We start from the raw sequence: 20,777 nt of genomic DNA, 5'->3' as shown, positions 1-20,777 counted from the left end.
AGTCCACTTGTGCGCTGGCACATGTACCGCGGGATAGGGCACCAGGGGGATCATTGAGCTTCCCCGGGCGATACAAAATCTTGTAATTATAGGTGGAGATCCTCCACCTCAAGATCTTGTCATTTTTGATCTTGCCCTGCTGTGTATTATTAAACATGAAGACAACCGACCGTTGGTCAGTGAGGAAAGTGAATCTCCTGCCGGCCAGGTAATGCCTCCAATGTCGCTCAGCTTCCACAATGGCTTGGACCTCCTTTTCGACAGAGGAGTGCCGAATTTCAGAGGCATGGAGGGTGAGGGAAATGAAGGCCACGGGTCTGCCCGCCTGGTTGAGGGTGGTGGTCAGAGCCACGTCCGATGCATCGCTCTCCACCTGAAAGGGGAGGGACTCGTCGACCGCGTGCATCGTGGCCTTGGCGATGTCTGCCTTGATGCGGTTGAAGGCCTGGCGGGCCTCAGCTGCCAGGGGGAAAACTGTGGACTGAATGAGTGGGCGGGCCTTGTCTGCATAATTAGGGACCCACTGGGCATAGTAGGAGAAAAAACCCAGACATCGTTTCAGGGTCTTGGGGCAGTGGGGAAGAGGGAGTTCCAGGAGGGGGCGCATGCGGTCGGGGTCGGGCCCTAGGACTCCATTTTCCACTACATAGCCAAGGATGGCTAAGCGGTTGGTGCGGAACATGCATTTCTCCTTATTGTATGTGAGATTAAGGAGTTTGGCGGTCTGGAGGAAGTTTTGGAGGTTAACGTCGTGGTCCTACTGATCATGGCCGCAGATGGTGACATTATCTAGGTACGGGAAGGTGGCCTGCAGTCCGTACTGGTCAACCATTCGGTCCATCTCTCGCTGGAAGACTGAGACCCCATTAGTCACGCCGAAGCGAACCCTAAGGAAGTGATAGAGCCGGCCACTGCTTTGAATGCAGTGTATTGGTGGTCCTCCGGGTGGATGGGGAGCTGGAGGTAGGCGGACTTCAAGTCCTCTGTGGAAAAGACTCGATACTGCGCAATCTGATTGACTATGTCAGATATGCGTGGGAGGGGGTACGCGTCGAGCTGCGTGTACCGATTGATGGTCTGACTGTAGTCAATGACCATCCTGTGCTTCTCCCCAGTCTTCACTACCACCACTTGAGCTCTCCAGGGGCTGTTGCTGGCCTCAATGACCCCTTCCCGCAGAAGCCTTTGGACCTCTGACCTGATGAAGGGCCTGTCCTGGGCACTGTACCGTCTGCTCCTGGTGGCGACGGGTTTGCAATCCGGGGTGAGGTTTGCAAACAGGGAAGGTGGATCGACCTTAAGGGTCGTGAGGCCGCAGATGGTGAGGGGGGGTAGGGGTCCACCGAATTTTAAAGTTAGGCTTTGGAGATGTCACTGAAAATCCAGGCCGAGTAACAGGGCAGCGCAGAGGTGGGGGAGGAGGTAGAGCCGGAAGTTGCTAAACTCTACGCCTTGGACGGTGAGGGTCGTGATGCAGTATCCCCGGATTTCTACGGAATGGGATCCGGAGGCCAGGGAGATTTTCTGGGTGACGGGGTGTACCGGGAGGGAGCAGCGCATTACCGTAGTGGGGTGGATGAAGTTCCCTGTGCTCCCAGAGTCAAAGAGGCAGGCCGTCTCGTGCCCATTGATCTTCACCGTCGTCGTCGCGGTCGCGGGGTTGCGGGGCCGGGACTGGTCTAGGGTGCTAGAGGCAAGCTGCGGCAGATGCTGGGAGGTCCCGGGCTGGTCAGCGGTGGTGGAGGTAGCGGCAGGCGATGAACGGCCAGATGAGTAGGGGTCCTGAGACGCCATCCAAAATGGCGGCGAAGATGGTGGCGCCCATGGGGCGCACAAGGAGGGCGGCAACAAAGATGGCGGTGCCCACTGCCGCACATGGCTTGCGAAGGGGAAAATGGCAGCGCCCCCGGGTCGCACGTGGGGGGTGTAGGAACGCCGGGCCTGGAAACAGCGGCGACTGACTGCGCCTGGCAAACAGAAACATAGTGTCCTTTCTTCCCACACCCGTTGCAGGTCGCGCTCTGCTCCGGGCAGCGCTGCCGGGGGTGTTTGTTTTGCCCGCAAAAATAACACTTGGGCCCCCCAGAGTTGGCTGGCCGCTGCGTGGCGCAGGCTTGCGGTGAGCTGGTGTCAGCAGCTGGTGGGGCCGACGATGCCGCACGGTCGGGGGCGTAGGACTGAACGTTACAGGAGGCCACTTCTAACGAGTTAGTGAGCTGCCTAGTTCCCGCAAGTTCGAGCGTACCCCCTTCCAGTAGCCGCTGGCGGACTTACGCAGACTTCATGCCCGTGACGTAAGCGTCTCTAATTAAAAGTTCTGTGTGCTGGACTGCCGAAACTGCCTCGCAGTCACAGTTCCTACCTAGGATGTGCAGGGCCCGCCAGAAATCGTCCAGAGATTCTCCGGGGAGTTGCTGTCTTGTGGCCAGGAGGTGCCTGACGTATACTTAATTTACTGGTCGAACATAATGTCCCTTCTGGAGCTCCATCGCTTTGGAGTAGGTGGGCGCATCCCGGATGAGGGCAAAAATGTCCGGGCTCACCCGTGAATAGAAGACTTGGAGCTTCTGTGAGTCTGAGGGTCCCTCAGCGCCTGTCCTGAGGTAGCTTTTGAAGCAGACTAGCCAGTGGTCAAAGGCGGACGTAGCGTTGGCTGCTTGAGGGCTCAGCTGCAGGCGATCAGGCTTGATGCGGAGATCCATCGCTTCAAAAAAATCTTGTTCAATAAATTGATGCACCGTCAATTACCACAAAGACGAGAATAGTGGAACAATCGAGGCTTTATTGAACAAGATGTTGTGCCTCCTGTAGCTGGAACCATAATGGCTGCAGCACAGAAGAGGACGGAGCCAGCAGGCAGGGAATTACCCATGTCCCTCTACTATACGGGCAGTGCCGTAATACATGCAATACTACTTGTGGTGACTACCACAAATGAGAGGAGCTGCTCAGTGGGAGAGGGGAAGTTGCGGAGAGGGGCTGCTTAAAGAGTGGGGGTGGGGTTTAGGGGAGGGGCTGCTGAATAAGTGGGGGTGGGGTTTAGGGAGAGGGGTTGCTGAGTGAGTTGGGTTTGAGAAGAGAGGTTTGAATTCCTTATGCTTCAACAAATAAGATCATCCACATCATCAATGGTAAGTAAAGAAAATTGTACACATGATTACCTGCAATGTGTAATTATAATGATTTACAAAACATGGGTTCATTGGAGGGCTTGTTAAAAAGTAAACAGCCTGTTTATGCATAATGTTGGTCAATCTGAATTGGAGTACATGATCAGAAAAGTTTGGGGACCATGGTACCAATCCCTTTGAGATGGGAGGGATCTTCAAATCATGTCAAAAGAACAAAGAAACAGCACCGGTTTAGTACAGGATAAGTGTGGGCCTGAGGAGATAAGACTGTGTAAATCATTGGCAAGTGTGACTTTGATGTCAAGTTTTGTTTCGAGTTTGTATATTTTACTGGTTGGCTCAGTTGGCCAGATGGTTAGCGTGCCGTCAGAATAACACCAACAATATGGGCTCAGTTCCAGTTCTGCCGGCGGTAGACTTGGGACCTGGGGCCTTGCCCTGGCCTTGAGAGTGGAAGGCAAAAAACTGTCAAGATAATACCTCCGCATGAAGCATCAGCAGCCTGTGGGCCAAGGACCTGTGTCTTCGGGAAGTGCACATATGAATGAATGAGATTGTAAGAAGGTGAGAAATGAAACAGCTTGAATTCCTTGGAAAGAATGTGTTTGGGATGGAGAGGGTGTGGTGGCTCTTGTTTACAATCCAGGGTGGAAGTGTGTACAGGACGAGGATATTTGGAGAGAAAATCCGAACAGCACTATGTTCAATCAGATAGTGGGGAGACATGAAAATACTGTTGCTGAAGAGTGACAAACCTTTTTCCTCTTGTCCTGAAGGGAGACAATGAGCAGGTAGATAAATGAGATGATTGATTCCGAAATGGATGTCTAGGTAACAATATGCTGGTCGAGGGCGGCACAGTGGCCGAGGTTCCAGGCTCGATCCCGGCCCAGGGCCACTGTCGTATGGAGTTTGCACACTCTCCCCGTGTTTGCGTGGGTTTCACCCCCACAATCCAAGGATGTGCAGGGCAGATGGATTGACCATGCTAAATTGCTCCTTCGTTGGAAAAAGAAGAATTGGGTACTCTAAATTTATTTTAAAAACAATATGCTGGTCAGTCGAGACTTCTGAGTGGTTTTCTACAGGTTTTGATTGCTTGTTAGCCACAAAAGGACCACAAATCTCCAACCACAAAACAAAGCACGGTGTTGACAAACCAGCTGGGGAGGTTGTTTATGTGTGGGCAGCTTAGAAATGTCGTGATTGTAGGCAATTTCTTTTGCCCATTTGCAGAACTAATATTGGGTTTCACAACTTGTGGTGCGCCAAGCTGGGTTGCCATCTCATACTAAGAAACGGACGTGCCCCTTTGGTGAATCTGAACCTCACAGGAGAGCTGTCAACAAGGGCCTAGGCCTGGGGTGAAAGCTGTGTGCTCACGGGGCTGCTTTCATGTGTGGTAAGAAGGTCAACGGGAGAAGGCAGTGTCGTTCCCAGGGGCTCCAGGGGCAGTGTCAGGAAGTATACTGGAGGGACGATTGATCGAATGTGTGGTCCCAATGCTGAACCTCAGCCACTGGGGGTGCCTAGCAGAATAGGTTTGTTCAGACCCAGGAAGATTGGAGTAGTGTGTGAGGTATCTCAACATGGCCTTTGGTGGATTCAATGGTTGTGGGGGGGGAGGGGTGTGTGGAGCTTGGGGAGGAAGGGAGGTATGGGGGAGGGCGGGGGGAAGAGGGATGCACTTTGATGGCGAAGAGAGTAGAGGAATACAGAGACAGAGGGATAACTGTGAATTGGGGTAGGAGGAGGTGGGTGGCATTGTGGTATTGTCACTGGACTAGTAATCTAGCAAACCCAGGGTAATGCTCTGGGGACCTGGATTCGAATCCCTCCAGGGCAGATGGTGAAATTTGAATTCAATTTTTAAATGGATCTGGAATTAAAAGTCCATTGATGACCATGAAGCCATTGTCGACTGTTGTAAAAACCCATCTGGTTCACTGATATTCTATAGGGAAGGATGTCTGCCGTTCCTATCTGCTCTGGCCTCCAGATCCACAGTTGACTCTGAAAATGCCCTCTAAGGTGGTCTAGCAAGTCACTCAGTTCAAGGACAATTAGGGATGGGCAATCGAATTACTGGCGCAGCCAGAGACGGCCAGAACCCATGAATGAATTTTTAAAAAGGAGGTTCCCATGGAGTATGAACACTGGCTCAGACCAATTAGCCTGAACCGAAATTGAAAACGTTGGACAATCGCAGCAGGTCTGACAGCATCTGTGGAGCTTTGAAAAAGCTTTGCCATCGAGTCATCCAGACGTGAAACGTTCGCTCCTTCTCTCTCCACAGATGCTGGCAGACCTGATGAGATTGTCCAGCATTTTCAGTTTTTGTTTCAGATTCCAGCATCTGCAGTAATTTGCTTTTATCAGTTAGTCTGAATGTTCGCCTTCTGTGCTGTATTTTATATGTATCGTGTGAGGACTTTGATAATGTGCCCGAGCCGCTCATTAAGAAACAACTTGTAACTCGCTGACCTTTGCCCCCCCCCCCCCACAGGCAATCATTCAGATGACTTGCCCTCAATATTCTTCTGTTTCCTGTCACCCCTTTGTGTCATCACATCATGGCTGTGGATGAAGATTGGGAGAAAACAAGTGACTGCTATGGTATTGGGACTATCCCATCATTCATGGCAGCTGTGAAAGGCCTCCATTGAAACTAAAAGGCTTTGTGTGTGGAGGAGGAATGACAAGGGTGAGAGTTCCAATGTTCCGTGACACTGGACATGTTCGGAGTGTCTCGCTGAGATAGTTCATGCTTCTTGGGTGAACTGGGTGTAGACCAACCAACTGGCTGATGAACTATGTTTGGGCCACCAAGGGGGCCATGTGCCACAGTTGAGCGAGAGTGACATTTAAGTAAAGCCACATGCAAATCAATCTCGGAAACAAATTATATTCTCGATAATCTATTCATGAGTCACAAGCGCATCAACTCCAAAATGTAATGACATTCTTAATTAGGTGAGAGAAGTTGAGAGAGGGAAGAAAGGTGATGTTGTTACGGTTAAAAAGCCACATCTGGAGCACTGCCTCGGAAGGGGTTTATTGACCTTCAGGAGAGCAACATAAAGGATTCATCTCTGAGGGAGTTATGTTTGCTTTTACTCAGAGGGAGGGGTTCAGGATGATCCAATCAAAGAGAACATGGTTCTGAACACTGACTGAAAAGTTGAATCCAGACCAATATTTCACAAAGGCAAATGTTTTAAATCCCACGTTACACGGCTTCAAAGTGAGGAGGTCAAGGAGGGAAGCCAGGGAGTAGAGTTTTCAACCAATGGGCAGTCAGATCATAGACCAAGGCACCAGGGAAGGACTTAAAAGTGGGTAGTGTCATTTTGGAAGGGGGAAAGGAGGGGGGGTGAAGGAAAATAGTGGGTAGATGGGGTTTACAGAGATGGTGGGTAGTTTGAAGGACATGGAGGGTAAATGTGGATGAAGAATGTGATGTGTAAGTGGAGTTGAAGGATAATATAGATTTAGAGATGTGGTTGATAGGCTATTCACCCACTATTTACCCAGCTCAAACTTGTCCTCACCACGGTTCACACAACTACACTTTCCAGTGGAGTGATGGGGTGGATAGTTCACAGGAACTGAGAAGCCCTGGATGAGATCAGCTAACTGAATACTGACCCGCTATTGAACCTGGGCTTTTCCCTTCTGTGTCTTCACATCACACTGGGGATGGGTTGATGTGGCTGCTGTTCCCCAAACACCTTCAGCCAAGAGGTGGGGCTAGGAGGGAGGAAACCAGTTGGACTGTCAATGGTCGTGAAGCACAGGATGCTACCTTGGAGTCACAGCCGCAATATAATTGGCACCAAGCATTTCTACAGAGTCATCTTCTCCACCAAGCCTCACCAGTAATCATTGATAATATGGTGAAAAGCATTTGTGCATGTAAGCACACAAAAATGAATGAGAGCATTGCAATCTGGATGGCTCATGCCCCTTTTCATCGGATATTTTTATTCTTAGACTATCACACAGAAGGGACACAGGGGAAGGGAAAGGTCCAGCTAACTGATGCTTTTCTGAGCAGAACCTTCATGTTTTGATGGACAAGGTTGAGAAGAGGAGAAGGGTCCTCTTCCCTGCTGGCCCCCATAATGTCCCTGCAGCAACAAGAAAGCTTGGATTCAAAAAGCAGTTTGATATTTTATTTTTATGTTCTTTTCTTTTCATGTACTTAATGACCTATTGAGCGTGGTGCAGTGGTTAGCACTGCAGCCTCACACCGCCAAAGTCCCAGGTTCGATCCCGGCTCTCGGTCACTGCCCTTGTGGAGTTTGCACATTCTCCCTGTGTCTGCGTGGGTTTCACCCCCACAACCCAAAGATGTGCAGGGTAGGTGAATTGAACACACTAAATTGCCTCTTAATTGGAAAAAATTAATTGGGCACTCTAAATTTATTTTTAAAAATGATCTGCTGAGCAGCTTGCAGAAAAATACTTTTCACTATACCTCGGTACACATGACGATAAACCAATCCAATCCAATCCTGCTGCAGTGAGCACAGCAGGAGACCATCAGTGTCATGGATTCAGTGCAGGAAAAGGTTCAATGACCTGCTGAGTTCCAGCAAGTTGAGAAACCTGGCTCATTCACACAGAGCTCCAAGGAATATCTAAATGGCAGTAGCTAAAGGGGGTCATGTCACATACTCTTGCTTCAGCATTGAGGCTTGTATGTGTACGCAGCTCATGTAGCTGAGCACAGAACACAGTGAATGAGCAGTGTGATGCACAGACACAGTGAATGTCCCTCCATGCTGACATATTAGGTTAACATAAATTCATGCTGTTGATGCAGTGATGGCCTAGGTTTGAGGTTGGCCAGCCTGGCTGAGATGTATCTGTTCTGTGGAACAGATGGCCATAGAGATTGTCAGAATATTCATTGGAGTTTAGAAGACTGAGAGAGAATCTCATATAAAATTCGAACATGATTAGACAGGGTAGATTCAGAAAGAATGTTCCCGATGGTGGGGGAGTCCAGAACTAGGGGTCACAGTTTGATGATAAGGAGTTAACCTTTTAGGACTGAGGTGAGGAGAAATTTCTTCACCCAGAGAGTGGTGAATCTGTGAAATTCGCTACCAAGAAAGTAGTTGAGGCCAAAACATCGTGTAATTTCAAGAATGAATTAGATATAGCTCTTGGGGCTAAAGGGATTGGATTGGATTTGTTTAATGTCACGTGTACCGAGGTATAGTGAAAAATATTGTTCTGCGTGCAGCTGAACAGATCATTCCGTCCATGAAAAGAAAATACATAATGCAATCATAAAATACACAAAGTAAATACATAGACACAGGCATCGGGTGAAGCTTGCATGAGTGTAGTACTACTCAGTAGAAAAGTGTGTGAAGCAATCAGATCAGACCATAAGTCCATCAATCCATAAGAGGGTCGTTTAGGAGTCTGGTAACAGCAGGGAAGAAGCTGTTTTTGAATCTGTTAATGCGTGTTCTCAGACTTTTGAGTCTTCTGCCAGATGGAAGAAGTTGGAAGAGTGATTTGAGTGAAAAGAGTCTTTGATTCTGCTGTCCGCTTTCCCCAGGCAGCGGGAGGTGTAGACAGAGTCAATGGATGGGAGGCAGGTTCGTGTGATGGACTGGGCTGTGTTCACGGCTCTCTGTAGTTTCTTGCGGTCCTGGGCCGAGCAGTTGCCATACCAGGCTGTGATGCAGCCAGATAGGATGCTTTCTATGGTGCATCTGTAAAAGTTGGTAAGAGTCAGTGTGGACATGCCGAATTTCCTTAGTTTCCTGAGGAAGTGTGGTTCTGTTGTGCTTTCTTGGTCGTAGCGTCGGCATGGGTGGACCAGGACAGATTGTTGCTGACGTGCACACTTAGGAATTTGAAGCTGTCAACCATCTCCACTTCGGCCTTGTTGATGCAGACAGGAGTGTGGACAGTACTTTGCTTCCTAAAGTCAATGACCAGCTCTTTAGTTTTGCTGACATTGAGGGATAGATTGTTGTCGCTGCACCATTCCACTAGGTTCTCTACCTCCCTCCTGTATTCTGACTCATCATTGTTCGAGATCGGACCCACTACGGTCGTGTCATCAGCAAACGTGTAGATGGAGTTGGAGCCAAATTTTGCCACGCAGTCGTGTGTGTACAGGGAGTAGAGTAGGGGGATAAGTATGCAGCCTTGCAAGGCCCCGGTATTGAGGACTATCATGGAGGAAGTGTTGTTTATTCTTACTAATTGTGGTCTATGGGTCAGGAAGTTGAGGACCCAGTTGCAGAGTGACAAACCAAGTCCGAGGTTTTGGAGCTTTGATATGAGCTTGGCAGGGATTATGGTGTTGAAGGCGGAGCTGTAGTCACTAAATAGGAGTCTGATGTAGGGGTCCTTGTTGAGATATTCCAGGGATGAGTGTAGGGCCAGGGAGATAGCATCTGCTGTGGATTGGTTGCGGCGGTATGCGAATTGCAGTGGATCTAGGCATTCTGGGAGTATGGAGTTAATGTGCCTCATGACCAACCTCTCGAAGCACTTCATTACGATCGATGCCAAGGCCATCGGATGATAGTCATTGAGGCATGTTGCCTGGTTCTTCTTTGGCGCCGGTATGATGGTACTTTTCTTGAAGCAATGGGAACCTCAGAACAGAGAAGGGAGAGGCTGAAGATGTCCACAAACACATTGCCAGCTGGTCCGCGCAGAATCTGAGTGCACGACCAGGGGCCCCGTCTGGGCCCGTCGCCTTCCGAGGGTTCAAGGGATATGGAGGGAAGGCGGGTTCAGGGTATTGAACTTGATGATCAGCCATGATCATGATGAATAGCGGATCAGGCTCGAAGGGCCGAATGGCCTCCTCCTGCTTCTATTTTCTATGCATGTTTCTATGTTAGACCTGAACAGCTGTCTGTTGGTGATGGTGAATTGTTGTTACCAGTTCAAGAGAGAATCAGAGAGTGCATTCGCAATGAGAAGAGTTATATTTAAATAACTCTTTTTGAGACTCACACAGGAGCCAGCTCTACCCATGCATCCCCTTGGGCCAGATCACCCCTCAGGCATCAATATGAGAAAGAGATGTCCGAGGAGGCAGTGGCACATCTTACTAGCCCACACTCTGCCAGCTCTGTTACAGGCACTATTCAGGGATGTAGAGTGTGTGTATAGTTAGTGGCACAGGGTGAAAGTCACTGCACCAGAGTGCAGGAGGAGGTGTCAGAGTGAGAGACGTCTGTGTACTGTGCCCCTCGGACGACGGAGGAAAGTCATGATGATGCTCCAGTGGGCTGGAATCTGGAGCCTCACAGGTCACCATTTGGAACATGGCATTTATAAAATCAGCGGATGCGAGTCAGCGAGAGCTCAAGGGCTGGAAATGGAGGAGACCATCACTGTCATCAGCTCCACATTGTTCCTGGGCTCAACCACATGAGCTCTGACCATGAGAGATTGACCAATCCCATGGAGAGACTCATGCAGCAGCACTCAAAGTGGATGCAAGAGCAGTGCCTTGACCAGGAAAGGATGCAAACCTCACTCAGTATCCTGGATCAGCCAGTTCAGAGTATGAGCACTGACACCCCTGGAATACCTGAGAAGCCGCGTATTGTTAACAGGATGATCGCAATGTTATGGGTTCCTCTCGTGCGAGATGCTTCATTTGCAAGAAATGCTGCAAGATACAATCCTATCAGCGGACGTGATTGAATGGAAAAGTTTCTAAGTGTCATTTGTGACCGGTTTTGCTGGGGGTTTCCCTCCGGCTCTGTTGGCGAGTTGCTCACCACTGACTACCTAAACTTAGTCTTGGTGCCTTGGGGGGTTTCTTCCCAGTCAAACGTACACTAAGAATTATTTTCATCACTGGGGAGCTGAACTCTCTGGCCAGGCCGGCTCCTCAGAGTTTGGGCCACCATTTTGGAAGGTAGCCCCGATCTCGTAGTGGACTTGTGGGTCCCCCACCCCCCCCACACAACCCCACCCATGAGCAATGTCACCTACCCCCACACACATTGGCACTACCCCCTCCCTCCAAGTGATGACACTCCGCTATGGGGTCACTGAGGGCCCCCCTTTTCAGGTACCATGACCTCCGTTTTAGGACCCCCACCCTTCATCCCCCAAACTTCCAGAGGCCCCTTCATACCCACCCTGTACCTCCCTCCACCTTTCATAACCCACCCCCTCCCTCCATCCTCCTTTCATGGGCAAGGTTTCCCTTGGTAGTGCAACCCTGACACCCAGGCACCATCAAACTGGCAGTGCTCCTGCTGGCTTTACAGTGCCACCCGGACACTTTCCCAGTGCCATGGGGGCAGTACCAATGTGCCAGCCTGGCAGTTCCAGAGGGAGGGCCAGAGAATCACCATGCCCTGTCCCTGACCATCCAGGGGCATGTGATGGCAACTGACTTAGGCGGGCGAGGCTTGGTCGCGCCCATTGTGGGCGGGATCCTGATTCCGACCTCGCGAGATGTACTGGCTACTGGGAAGCCCGCGGAAAGCTTCTCCCGGCATCTACTTGCCATGTCGCGCTCCCATTTGGGCATGATGTAGCCAGTAGATCATGCCCAGCATGTATAAGGTTTGAAAACTGACATTGTGTTTCACCCAGCTTTGTGAGCATGGTTTAACTATGGACTATTTGGTCACATGAGTCCCTCATTTACAGTCATTGGTGCACATATGAGGGGGTCAGTTTGTGAATAATTTGTTACCATGTGTGTTTACAATATGATGAGGTCCATGTTTATGATAGCGAGAGTTTCAGAATAAGAATGTGACTGAGTCAAACTCATTTATGTTTTTCCTCTCCCTTGTTGGAGATGTGCAATCCATTGAATACTTGTGGAGCCGATCTACAATTTTCTTTCGCTCAGAGTAGCCATAGTCACAGTCCACCATAAACTGCTTTCCCTTTTGAGAACTGACATGTCGTAATTTAACCTGAGGGTCACCACACCTCAGGCGAGGGGCAAGGTTGAGAAGGTGAGGCCTTCATGAATCACCTCAGCCGGTACAGGAATTGAATCCGTGTTGTTGGCGTTGCCCTGCGTCACAAACCAACCGTCCAGCCAAATGAGCTCCATCGGACCCCAATTGTCACCAGGGACTTGCTGAAAGTAGTTGTGATATCGGAAGATGGAATGAGATTCTATTTTGCACAAGAACCCATCTGGCGATGATCCCTCTTCACAGAGTCAGCCCTGGCTACATGGTCCTGCCACCCAGCAGCTCTGCCATTGGCTGTTCCTCATCAGTTCCGGAATCTTCTGAATGGACAGGGGTTTCTTCCTCCTCAAAGGTTGCAGCTCTGTTCCTGGCCTCATTGTCATCAGTTTATATGCCCATCTGCTGCACAACATTGTGCAGATTGCAGTGCACCACTCCTACTCTTGATTCCTTTGCTGGAGCATATTACAGAGCTCCATCTGAGTGAGCAAAGCCTTTGAGGCGCATCTTTAAAATGCCAAGTGCCTGCTTGATTGTACTCCTGGTGACTACATGGCCATTGTTGCAGTTGCTCTGTCTCTATTTGTGTGCTCCTAAAGTGTGTCATCATCCACATTATTAAAGGGTCGCCAATCAGAGATCAGCATTGGTTGCTGAAACAGGAAGTTGGGAACTCCTTAGTATGAAGAAGTCATAGCAGCTGTCAGAGAACCTTGCACACACATGAACGACGACCTTATGTGGTCACAAATCACCTGGACATTGAGTGAGTGGAAGGACGTTTGGTTGTCCCCATGTTGAGTTGGGGCCTTTGTGGCAATGTGGGTGCAATCAATAACATCCTGCACCTGAGGGAAGCCTCCCAATTGGTCAAAAACTGTGACTCTGAATCTGAGATGTTCAATTAGAGAAATTAATGTGAGCCCCCACACAAGCAATCAGGCAATGAAGCTGTATGTGGTGACTGCGATATACCAGACAGATCTTCTGATGGAAAGATCCTGAGGTATAGACATTGAGAGCGATGGTTATCTTTGCAGGAGAGAGAGGCTGATGGATTGTGGCTTGAGTTGCTGCTGGACCATGCGGCATACGTCTGTCACCAACTCACGGCTTAGCCTCGGTCGCCTTTGGCATTGGTTCTCCATCATACTGAGGTAGGATGTCAATAGTGTGTATATCCGCCTCGCAGGGTAGCACCTGATTTTGCTGCCTCTCCTCCCCTCCTTCCTGGTGCGCGCACAGAAGCCTCTTCCTCCTGACCTTCTTCCCTCCCTTTGGCCAATCACGGTGACTGGTTTCAACAGCCTCTCTTGCGAGGGTGCCATGCCCACCCTTTGCACAAAGTACCCTTCTCCAGCAAAAAAATCTTTCTGGCACCTGGATGCACGAGCCAGAGGGGGGCAAAAATAATTGCCTCGTGAGACCAGCAGCCCCACCACCTTGGGTTAGGGGAAGCTGGTTGGAATTGATTTTGTGCCACTTCTGAGTGGCAGTCCAACAGGAATACTCTACCTCGCCAAAGGGGTCCCCGGATAACCACACAAATACACCAAGCTCAGATCTGCTCTTACCAGGTTAACTCTGCACACTTTGGGTTTCACACTCCTGGGTGACCAAGACTAGGTGATTAAAATGACCAGCTGCCTCTGTAAAATTTGCACATTTGAAACATGAAACGCAAACCATCCCCTGTTCCAATATTCAGTTATATCATGTAACTATGTTTGTTGTTTCTATTTCAAACCCTTTCTAGTCCACCACTTTTCAATGCGGGTGGCATAAATATCACATTCAGTATGGCAAACACTGCCTCTATAAGTACAAACATGAATGGAATTAATGCATTGCTTCAATTGCTGCAGTCTCTCTCATATGCAAAGCTCTGTTGATCTCACAAAGATAATCTCCACTGATTCAGTTACGTGTTAAAATACTCCCAGCAGCTCTGCCATCCAGTTCAATCTGAGCGGATCCATATCTTAACTCCATCTATCAGCCTTGGTTCCTTAACCCTTTAATATCCTTGCCTCACAAAAGGTTTGTTTTAAAATTCTACAATCACACCTTTAAGTAACTAAATTTCTGGCTTTTTACTTCCAAGTAAGGGATTAAAACCTGAGGTGAAAAGTTTGTGCAATACGTTTTGATGTGATGTCAAACCAGAGGCCCCATCTGTAGGTTGTGCGTACCCTGCAATCTAAAACCAGAGGGGCCCCACAATTGGGCTTGATCTCACTTAGACAATAGTGGGCCAAAATCATACAGGGTTCCTTGTACCCAGACAGGAAGTGATTCTTGGATTAATGGTCGACTGTGGCTCCTCAACCTTGATGCACTCCACGACTTTACGGCCTGCGAATGGCGCATAGCTGAGCTACGATGGAGGACCATCCGGACAAGGCACTGGAGGGCTCTCGGGCAGCCTCTCCAGCAATGAAATCTGATCTCCCAGCTGAAACAGCAGCCAGGTTTGGCACAAAGGATGATTCTTCAGATGGGAGTATATTAAGCCATTTTGTGAAACATGGTCAGGCGTCTAGTTCCAGAGATACCAGCTAATCACCCTGTCCCCAGTACCACACCCATTCTCCACTCCAGGGCCTCGAAGACAAAATCTAGGCTGACTCTGCAAGCACAGTATTCATCTCTCAACCTATATCACTAAACAGGTTATTGAATCATTGATCTCAGTTATTGTTTGTGGGATATTGTTACACGTGGAGTGACTGCTGTGTTTACTACATTGTGTTTCATTGGCTTCAAAAGACTTTGGGACACTTTGAACTGGAGAAAGATGCTGTAGAAGGTTTACAAGAATGTTGCCAGGGCCAGAAAAGTGCAGCTACGAGGAGAGCTTGGATAGGCTGGGCTTATTTTCTTTGGAACAAAGAAGACTGAGGGGTGACTTTTTTGGAAATAATTTTGGAGTACCCAATTCTTTTTTTTTCCAATTAAGGAAATTTAGCGTGGCCAATCCACCTACCCTGCACATCTTTTTGGGTTGTGGGGGTGAGACCCTCGCAGACACTGGGAGAATGTGCAAACTCCACATGGACAGTGACCCAGGGCCGGGATTGAACCCAGGTCCTGGTGCCGTGAGGCAGCAGTGCTAAGCACTGCACCCCCATGCTAGCTGAGGGCTGACTGAATTCAGGTGTACAAAACTATGAGGGGAAGCAATAGAATGGATAGGATAAAATTGTTTCCTTTGGTGGAGAATTCTAGATCGGGGAACATAGATTCAAGATAAATGGCAGAAGATGTAGAGTGACACGAGGAAGAACCTTTTTACTCAGAGGGTAGTGGAAGTCTAGAATTCACTGCCCAGAATGGTAGTGGAGGCAGAAACCCTAAACATTTTTTAACAAGTACCTGGATCTGCACCTCAAGTGCTGTAAGCTACAGGGTTGCAGATCGGGTTCAGGAAGGTGGACTTAGAAAGAGCACCTGGGTGTCCTCAGGCTGGCATGGACAAGATGGGCTGAATGGCCTCTTTCTGTGCTATAACCTTTCTATGATTCTACCGTTCTAAATTCAAGTGTTTTGTTTCCAATGGGGGTTACTGGTAACCGGTTTGGAGCTTTGGGGAGCATCATAATTCTGAATCTGTCTCCTGCTCACAATCCCAATCAGCTGGAATCACTCGATCACTTTTGGGTGAAGGGACCTAACCCGAGGTCAGGAAGTGAGGCTAATTGATAAATCATCGTTAGTGCAGCATCGGCATATCGAGCTGGTTGCCTGTTGCCCCATCTGGAGCTATCAGCTTTAATCCCAGTTTCCTACCCTTTCCTCATGTCCTTTTAAATTCTTCCTTTCCAAATATTTACTCATTCCATATTTTAATAATCTTGTGTGGAAACATTTCTTCTTGCTCTGTCCTGTGTTTCGTTTCCCAATGTTCACAACATGTCACCATCTGAAAGGCACTCCTCCCTATTTACTTTTCAACATTTTCAACTCCCCGTTCATTCTCCCTTTAACCTTTTCTGTTAATGAGGGAAAAGGATGAAGTCTTTCCTCTTCATCCTAATCTCTCATTCTTCGAGAACTCCACCCCTTTCTATGGTTCTAATATTTCAACTGCATAGCCATGCTCAGAAATAGAGCAGATTACAAATGCACCAGAACGTCCTTGATTTAACATTCAATACCATGCGGGTAATATGGAGGGCTTGTGGCACAGTGGGTATCATTCCTGCCTCTGAATCAGAAGCTTTGGGTTCACACCCCAGACCTAGATGACCCGGAAAGGTTGAGTGTCAACCTGCAAATCCTTCCAACACACACCAATGGTGAGCCATATGAGTGGGAGAGATTCCTGATCAACCAAGAGATGGAGAGAAAGTTGGAGCCTTTACCGACACAGTGCGTAGCTCCCGACTATAACACGCCTGTAAATGTGTATGCTGCCACAGCAACTCGGGCTCCCTGAGTGAACCGAAACACACCATCATCACCTGCACATGGACCCCATTTTCTCCTCTAGATGAAATAAGAAAGACTTCCATTTATATAGCAAGTTTCAAGATCGCAAGAGTATCCCAGAGTGCTTTACATTCAATTAAGTGGTGTTGAAGTCACTGTTGCAATGTAGGAAACACACCAACCATTTTGTACACAGCAAGATCCCACAAACAGCGATGTGATAATGACTGGATAATCTGCATCTGGTATGTTGGTTGAGGAATAAATATTGGCAAGGACACTGGGGAAAAAGCCACTGCTCTTCTTCAAAGCAGTGGCATGGAATTGCTTACGCCCACCCGCTAGGGCAGTTTGACTCCCTACCTGACTGCCGGTACCTCCAACAATGCAGCACGTATTTAGTACTGCACTAAGGAGTATCTGCCTGGATTGTGGCCTTAAATCCCTGGAATGGGTCTTGAGTCCCATTGCTGACTACCACGGAGCTAAGGCTGATGCAGTAATCAGCTTAGTCAATACAGACATGAGACAGTCTGGGAATTTCTGTGCGGCTTGACTGTGTCCACCAGCCAAACCAGGCCCCTCTAAGCAGCTCTCCAATAGCCCGTGGGAAGTAACACTTGAAACAGGGTGCAGGAAAAGCTGACTGTGCAGTAATTCTTAAAGAAAAGAGAACTAATGCCCGTTACAGCAAGGGAGTCTGAACATTGGAAGGTAACAAAACTGAGGAGGAGATGAGTCGAAAAGAGCAAGGATAATTACCTGGCATGTTGAAGGCCTCCAGAAGGCAGATGATGAAGGTGGCAAACTGACCCAGGTGCTTCATGATGCTCCTATTGCTCTGAGGGGAGCTGGCACAATGAGTATTATAGTCACGATAAAACCTGTCAGCTGACAGGATGTGGTCGCTTCCACCAGACGCCCCGACCCAGAAAACAAAACTATGTGGGAGGCTGACAAAGGAAATTTTCAACTTAACTGTTCATAAAACAATCTTGCAGCACTTCCCATTTTGTTGATTCTGACACATTCAAAGCTGCACCACTCTGACCAAGCAGCAGAACACAGATAGACTGAGGTCACACTGCCTGATTTACACAACTTTATCAATCAGTTGTATTTTTTAAATCCCAGTTTAGATTTTGTGAATATTTTGCTCTTTAAGGTTTTTTTTAAGAGGACCCAATTCATTTTTTCCAATTAGGGACAATTTAGCGTGGCCAATCCACCTACCCTGCACATCTTTGGGTTGTGGGGGTGAGACCCACGCAAACACAGGGAGAATGTGCAAACTCCACACGGACAATGGGCCGGGATCGAACCCGAGTCTTCAGTGCCGTGAGGCAGCAGTGCTAACCACTGTGCCGCCATGCCACCCTCTACTCTTTTAGGTTAGAGTCGTTGGGCTAGATTCTCCGTTCCTGAGACTAAGTCCTGAGACACTTGGACAGGATTAGTGAAGTTCTATGACAACAAAATTGGCACCACACCTGGACCAAATTACCGACCGTTAAGGGGCTAGCACCGGCACCACATGGATCACAATCCATTCCAATGTGAAATGATGCGGGGTCGCCGGGTCCGAGATTGACACTCAGGAGGCTGACAATCTACAGCCGCATATCCACACTGCACTCCCCACAAACAACTCATCCCAGTCAACAAGATGGCAGCGAGATGAGTGGCACCAAGGTTTAGAAATGCCAAACTGGAGATCCTGCTGGATGTCGTTGAGGAGAGACAGGTGACCCTGTACCCCACTGCTTTCGCCGGGCCTGGGTACAGGTGGCAGAGGTCGCCAGCACCGTGGGCAGCACTGCGAGGACCTGTTAGCAGTGCCGAAAGAAACTGAACTACCTCTTTAGGATGGCCAGAGTGAGTAGGCAGCACTGTGTCCCTGGCACCAACCCCCATCCCACACACCCATAACTCGACCTCCCCCGCGCTCCCCGGAAGGGGGCGGAACCCCCATTCTGCATCACATGCCGGCACCCATACCGGCCGCCATGGCCGGATGCTACCAGCTACCCACCCTCTGGGTTGCATGCATTGGACTGTCTAACACTGTGCTTTCTGTTTCCCTCCCACCCACAACCGCTGAGACTGGGAGAAGACTGGAGGGGGACCAATGGACCTGCGGCCCCTCACTACAACGGATCGGAGAGCCCAAAGAAAGGGCATTCGCTGGGGTGGAGGTTGCCATTGGGCGAGGCAGTAATACCCCACTGAGGTGCAGTTCCCCATGGCACGTGTGCCACACCCCACACACACACGCCACCTCCCCACAATCCCCCAGCCCCCATGCAATCATGTGTCTTGTCTTGTGTCTTGCAGGAGCTGCTGGTGATGGGGCGGGTCCTTCTGGTGCCCCCCGACCCAACCACAGTCACAACCCCAGGTGTCGACCTGCGAGATGGCACAGTGTAGAAGCCAACTATTTTCTAATATACCTGATAGGTAAAAGATAGTTATTTAGTGTAAATATTAAGCCCCAGTTTTTAAATACCAATTTTAAATTCACTCATAACTTCAGGTCATCTTAAAACATACAGAGGCACAAAACAGCATGAAACAGCATAATTCCATTATAGATTAAAACAGAAAATTTGCAAGACAGTTTGACACTATAGAAGTGGGCAGCACGGTAGCATTGTGGATAGCACAATTGCTTCTCAGCTCCAGGGTCCCAGGTTCGATTCCGGCTTGGGTCACTGTCTGTGCGGAGTCTACACATCCTCCACGTGTGTGCGTGGGTTTCCTCCGGGTGCTCCGGTTTCCTCCCACAGTCCAAAGATGTGCAGGTTAGGTGGATTGGCCATGCTAAATTGCCCTTAGTGTCCAAAATTGCCCTTAGTGTTAGGTGGGGTTACTGAGTTATGGGGATAGGGTGGAGGTGTTGACCTTGGGTAGGGTGCTCTTTCCAAGAACCGGTGTAGACTCGATGGGCCGAATGGACTCCTTCTGCACTGTAAATTCTATGATATGATAATCTATGACACTATACTTGTGCTGTCAGATCAAGGACAGAGCAACACCATAGCAACGTCATAATAATATGAAAGCACCATTGTTCACAATGCGGATGACAGCTAAGTCAGCAGAAGACCAGTTTAAGCTGGTCGCGATAACAGCACAGAATCGCATTCCATAACATGCACAAATATTCAGACATGAAACAATTAAAACTAATTTTGCACATTGAAGATTGGCAGCTAACCGTCAAATCAAACTCATCTGATTCTAACCCAAACCAATTAGGATTACATAGGGGTGTAGATAGATGGCTAAAGACTGATACGATTTAGCATAACCGTGAGGGTCCGTACGGCCATTTTTATCCGGATCATTCTATACTTTGATCTAAACTATTCTCTATCTCGATACTTTCATTTTTCCACTCTAACTCTTGAAGTAAATGCAAGCTGTTTGCCGTAAGCAAGAAACCATTTCTATATTATTTTAAAAGTTAAATTGTGTACAAGTTGCTTCTTTTTAAGCCATTTTTGCTAGCTGGACTTATTAGAGAATAAGATTTAAGTGATTCTCAATTGTAATCAAATAGAGGCAATAAACGATTCTTGTTTGCTCCCGAAAAGTTTTAACTCAAATTTCTACTGAGTTTTAGTGTTCACAAGTGCCACTAGATCCGCATGGTAGATCTCTTTCACACAGTCTCTGGCTGATGTGGCACAGACTCAGAAGGTGGTGGCAGTCACTCGGTGATGTGGTGTAGTCCCAGATGGAGGTGGTCCACTCCCTATTCTCCATGGCCACGAGCATGCGGACCTAAGTCGAGACTAGAGCGGGCCTCCAGAACTGGCAGAGCTAGGTGGTGATGGGGCCTCAGGGGGCATCTCGTCTCGCACCCACATCCCATGGAGAAGCCCAGGGGGGCATCGGACACCCTAAGGAGGAGGAGGTGATGGGGCCTGTGCCGGTGACTCCCGCAGGGGAGGTACAGGAACACCGCAGAGCATCGAAGCCCGCCCCCCCTCTCCTGTCCATGGTGCATCACATGGGCAGCGGGCAGAACAGGGCTGCACCATGTCACCTAGGACACCGGAGCAGCTGGGCCCATCCAGGCCTGGTCGCCTTAGAAGACTTTCAGCAAAGGGGGCCCAGGTCACAGGGCGAGAATCGCAGCAGGCCGCCTCCACCCATTGCTGTACCACTTTGGGATCCACCGAGACGTAGTGGCCCTTAAGGCCAGAAAGGCAGACACCAGTTAGGTTGGCACGGGTGCAGGGCACAGTATAGCGATAGGGGCTAGGGC

General features: G+C 49.0%; 1 protein-coding gene across 1 annotated transcript in view; it reads right to left on the bottom strand.

Moving 5' to 3' along the window:
- LOC140395644 (cytotoxic T-lymphocyte protein 4-like) overlaps positions 1–17,362 on the bottom strand; it is a 52,057-nt gene extending 34,695 nt beyond the window's left edge. Inside the window, exon 1 of the mRNA XM_072483665.1 lies at positions 17,267–17,362. Coding sequence (XP_072339766.1) covers positions 17,267–17,330 — 64 coding nt within the window. The 5' untranslated portion in view covers positions 17,331–17,362. The remainder of the gene's footprint in view (positions 1–17,266) is intronic.
- Between the last annotated feature and the right edge of the window lie 3,415 nt (positions 17,363–20,777).

Source organism: Scyliorhinus torazame, chromosome 2, assembly GCF_047496885.1.
Source record: "Scyliorhinus torazame isolate Kashiwa2021f chromosome 2, sScyTor2.1, whole genome shotgun sequence".
In the NCBI taxonomy this organism is placed as follows: Eukaryota; Metazoa; Chordata; class Chondrichthyes; order Carcharhiniformes; family Scyliorhinidae; genus Scyliorhinus; species Scyliorhinus torazame.
The sequence above is the reverse complement of the archived record's forward strand: the minus strand, read 5'-3'. Positions and strand labels throughout refer to the sequence as shown.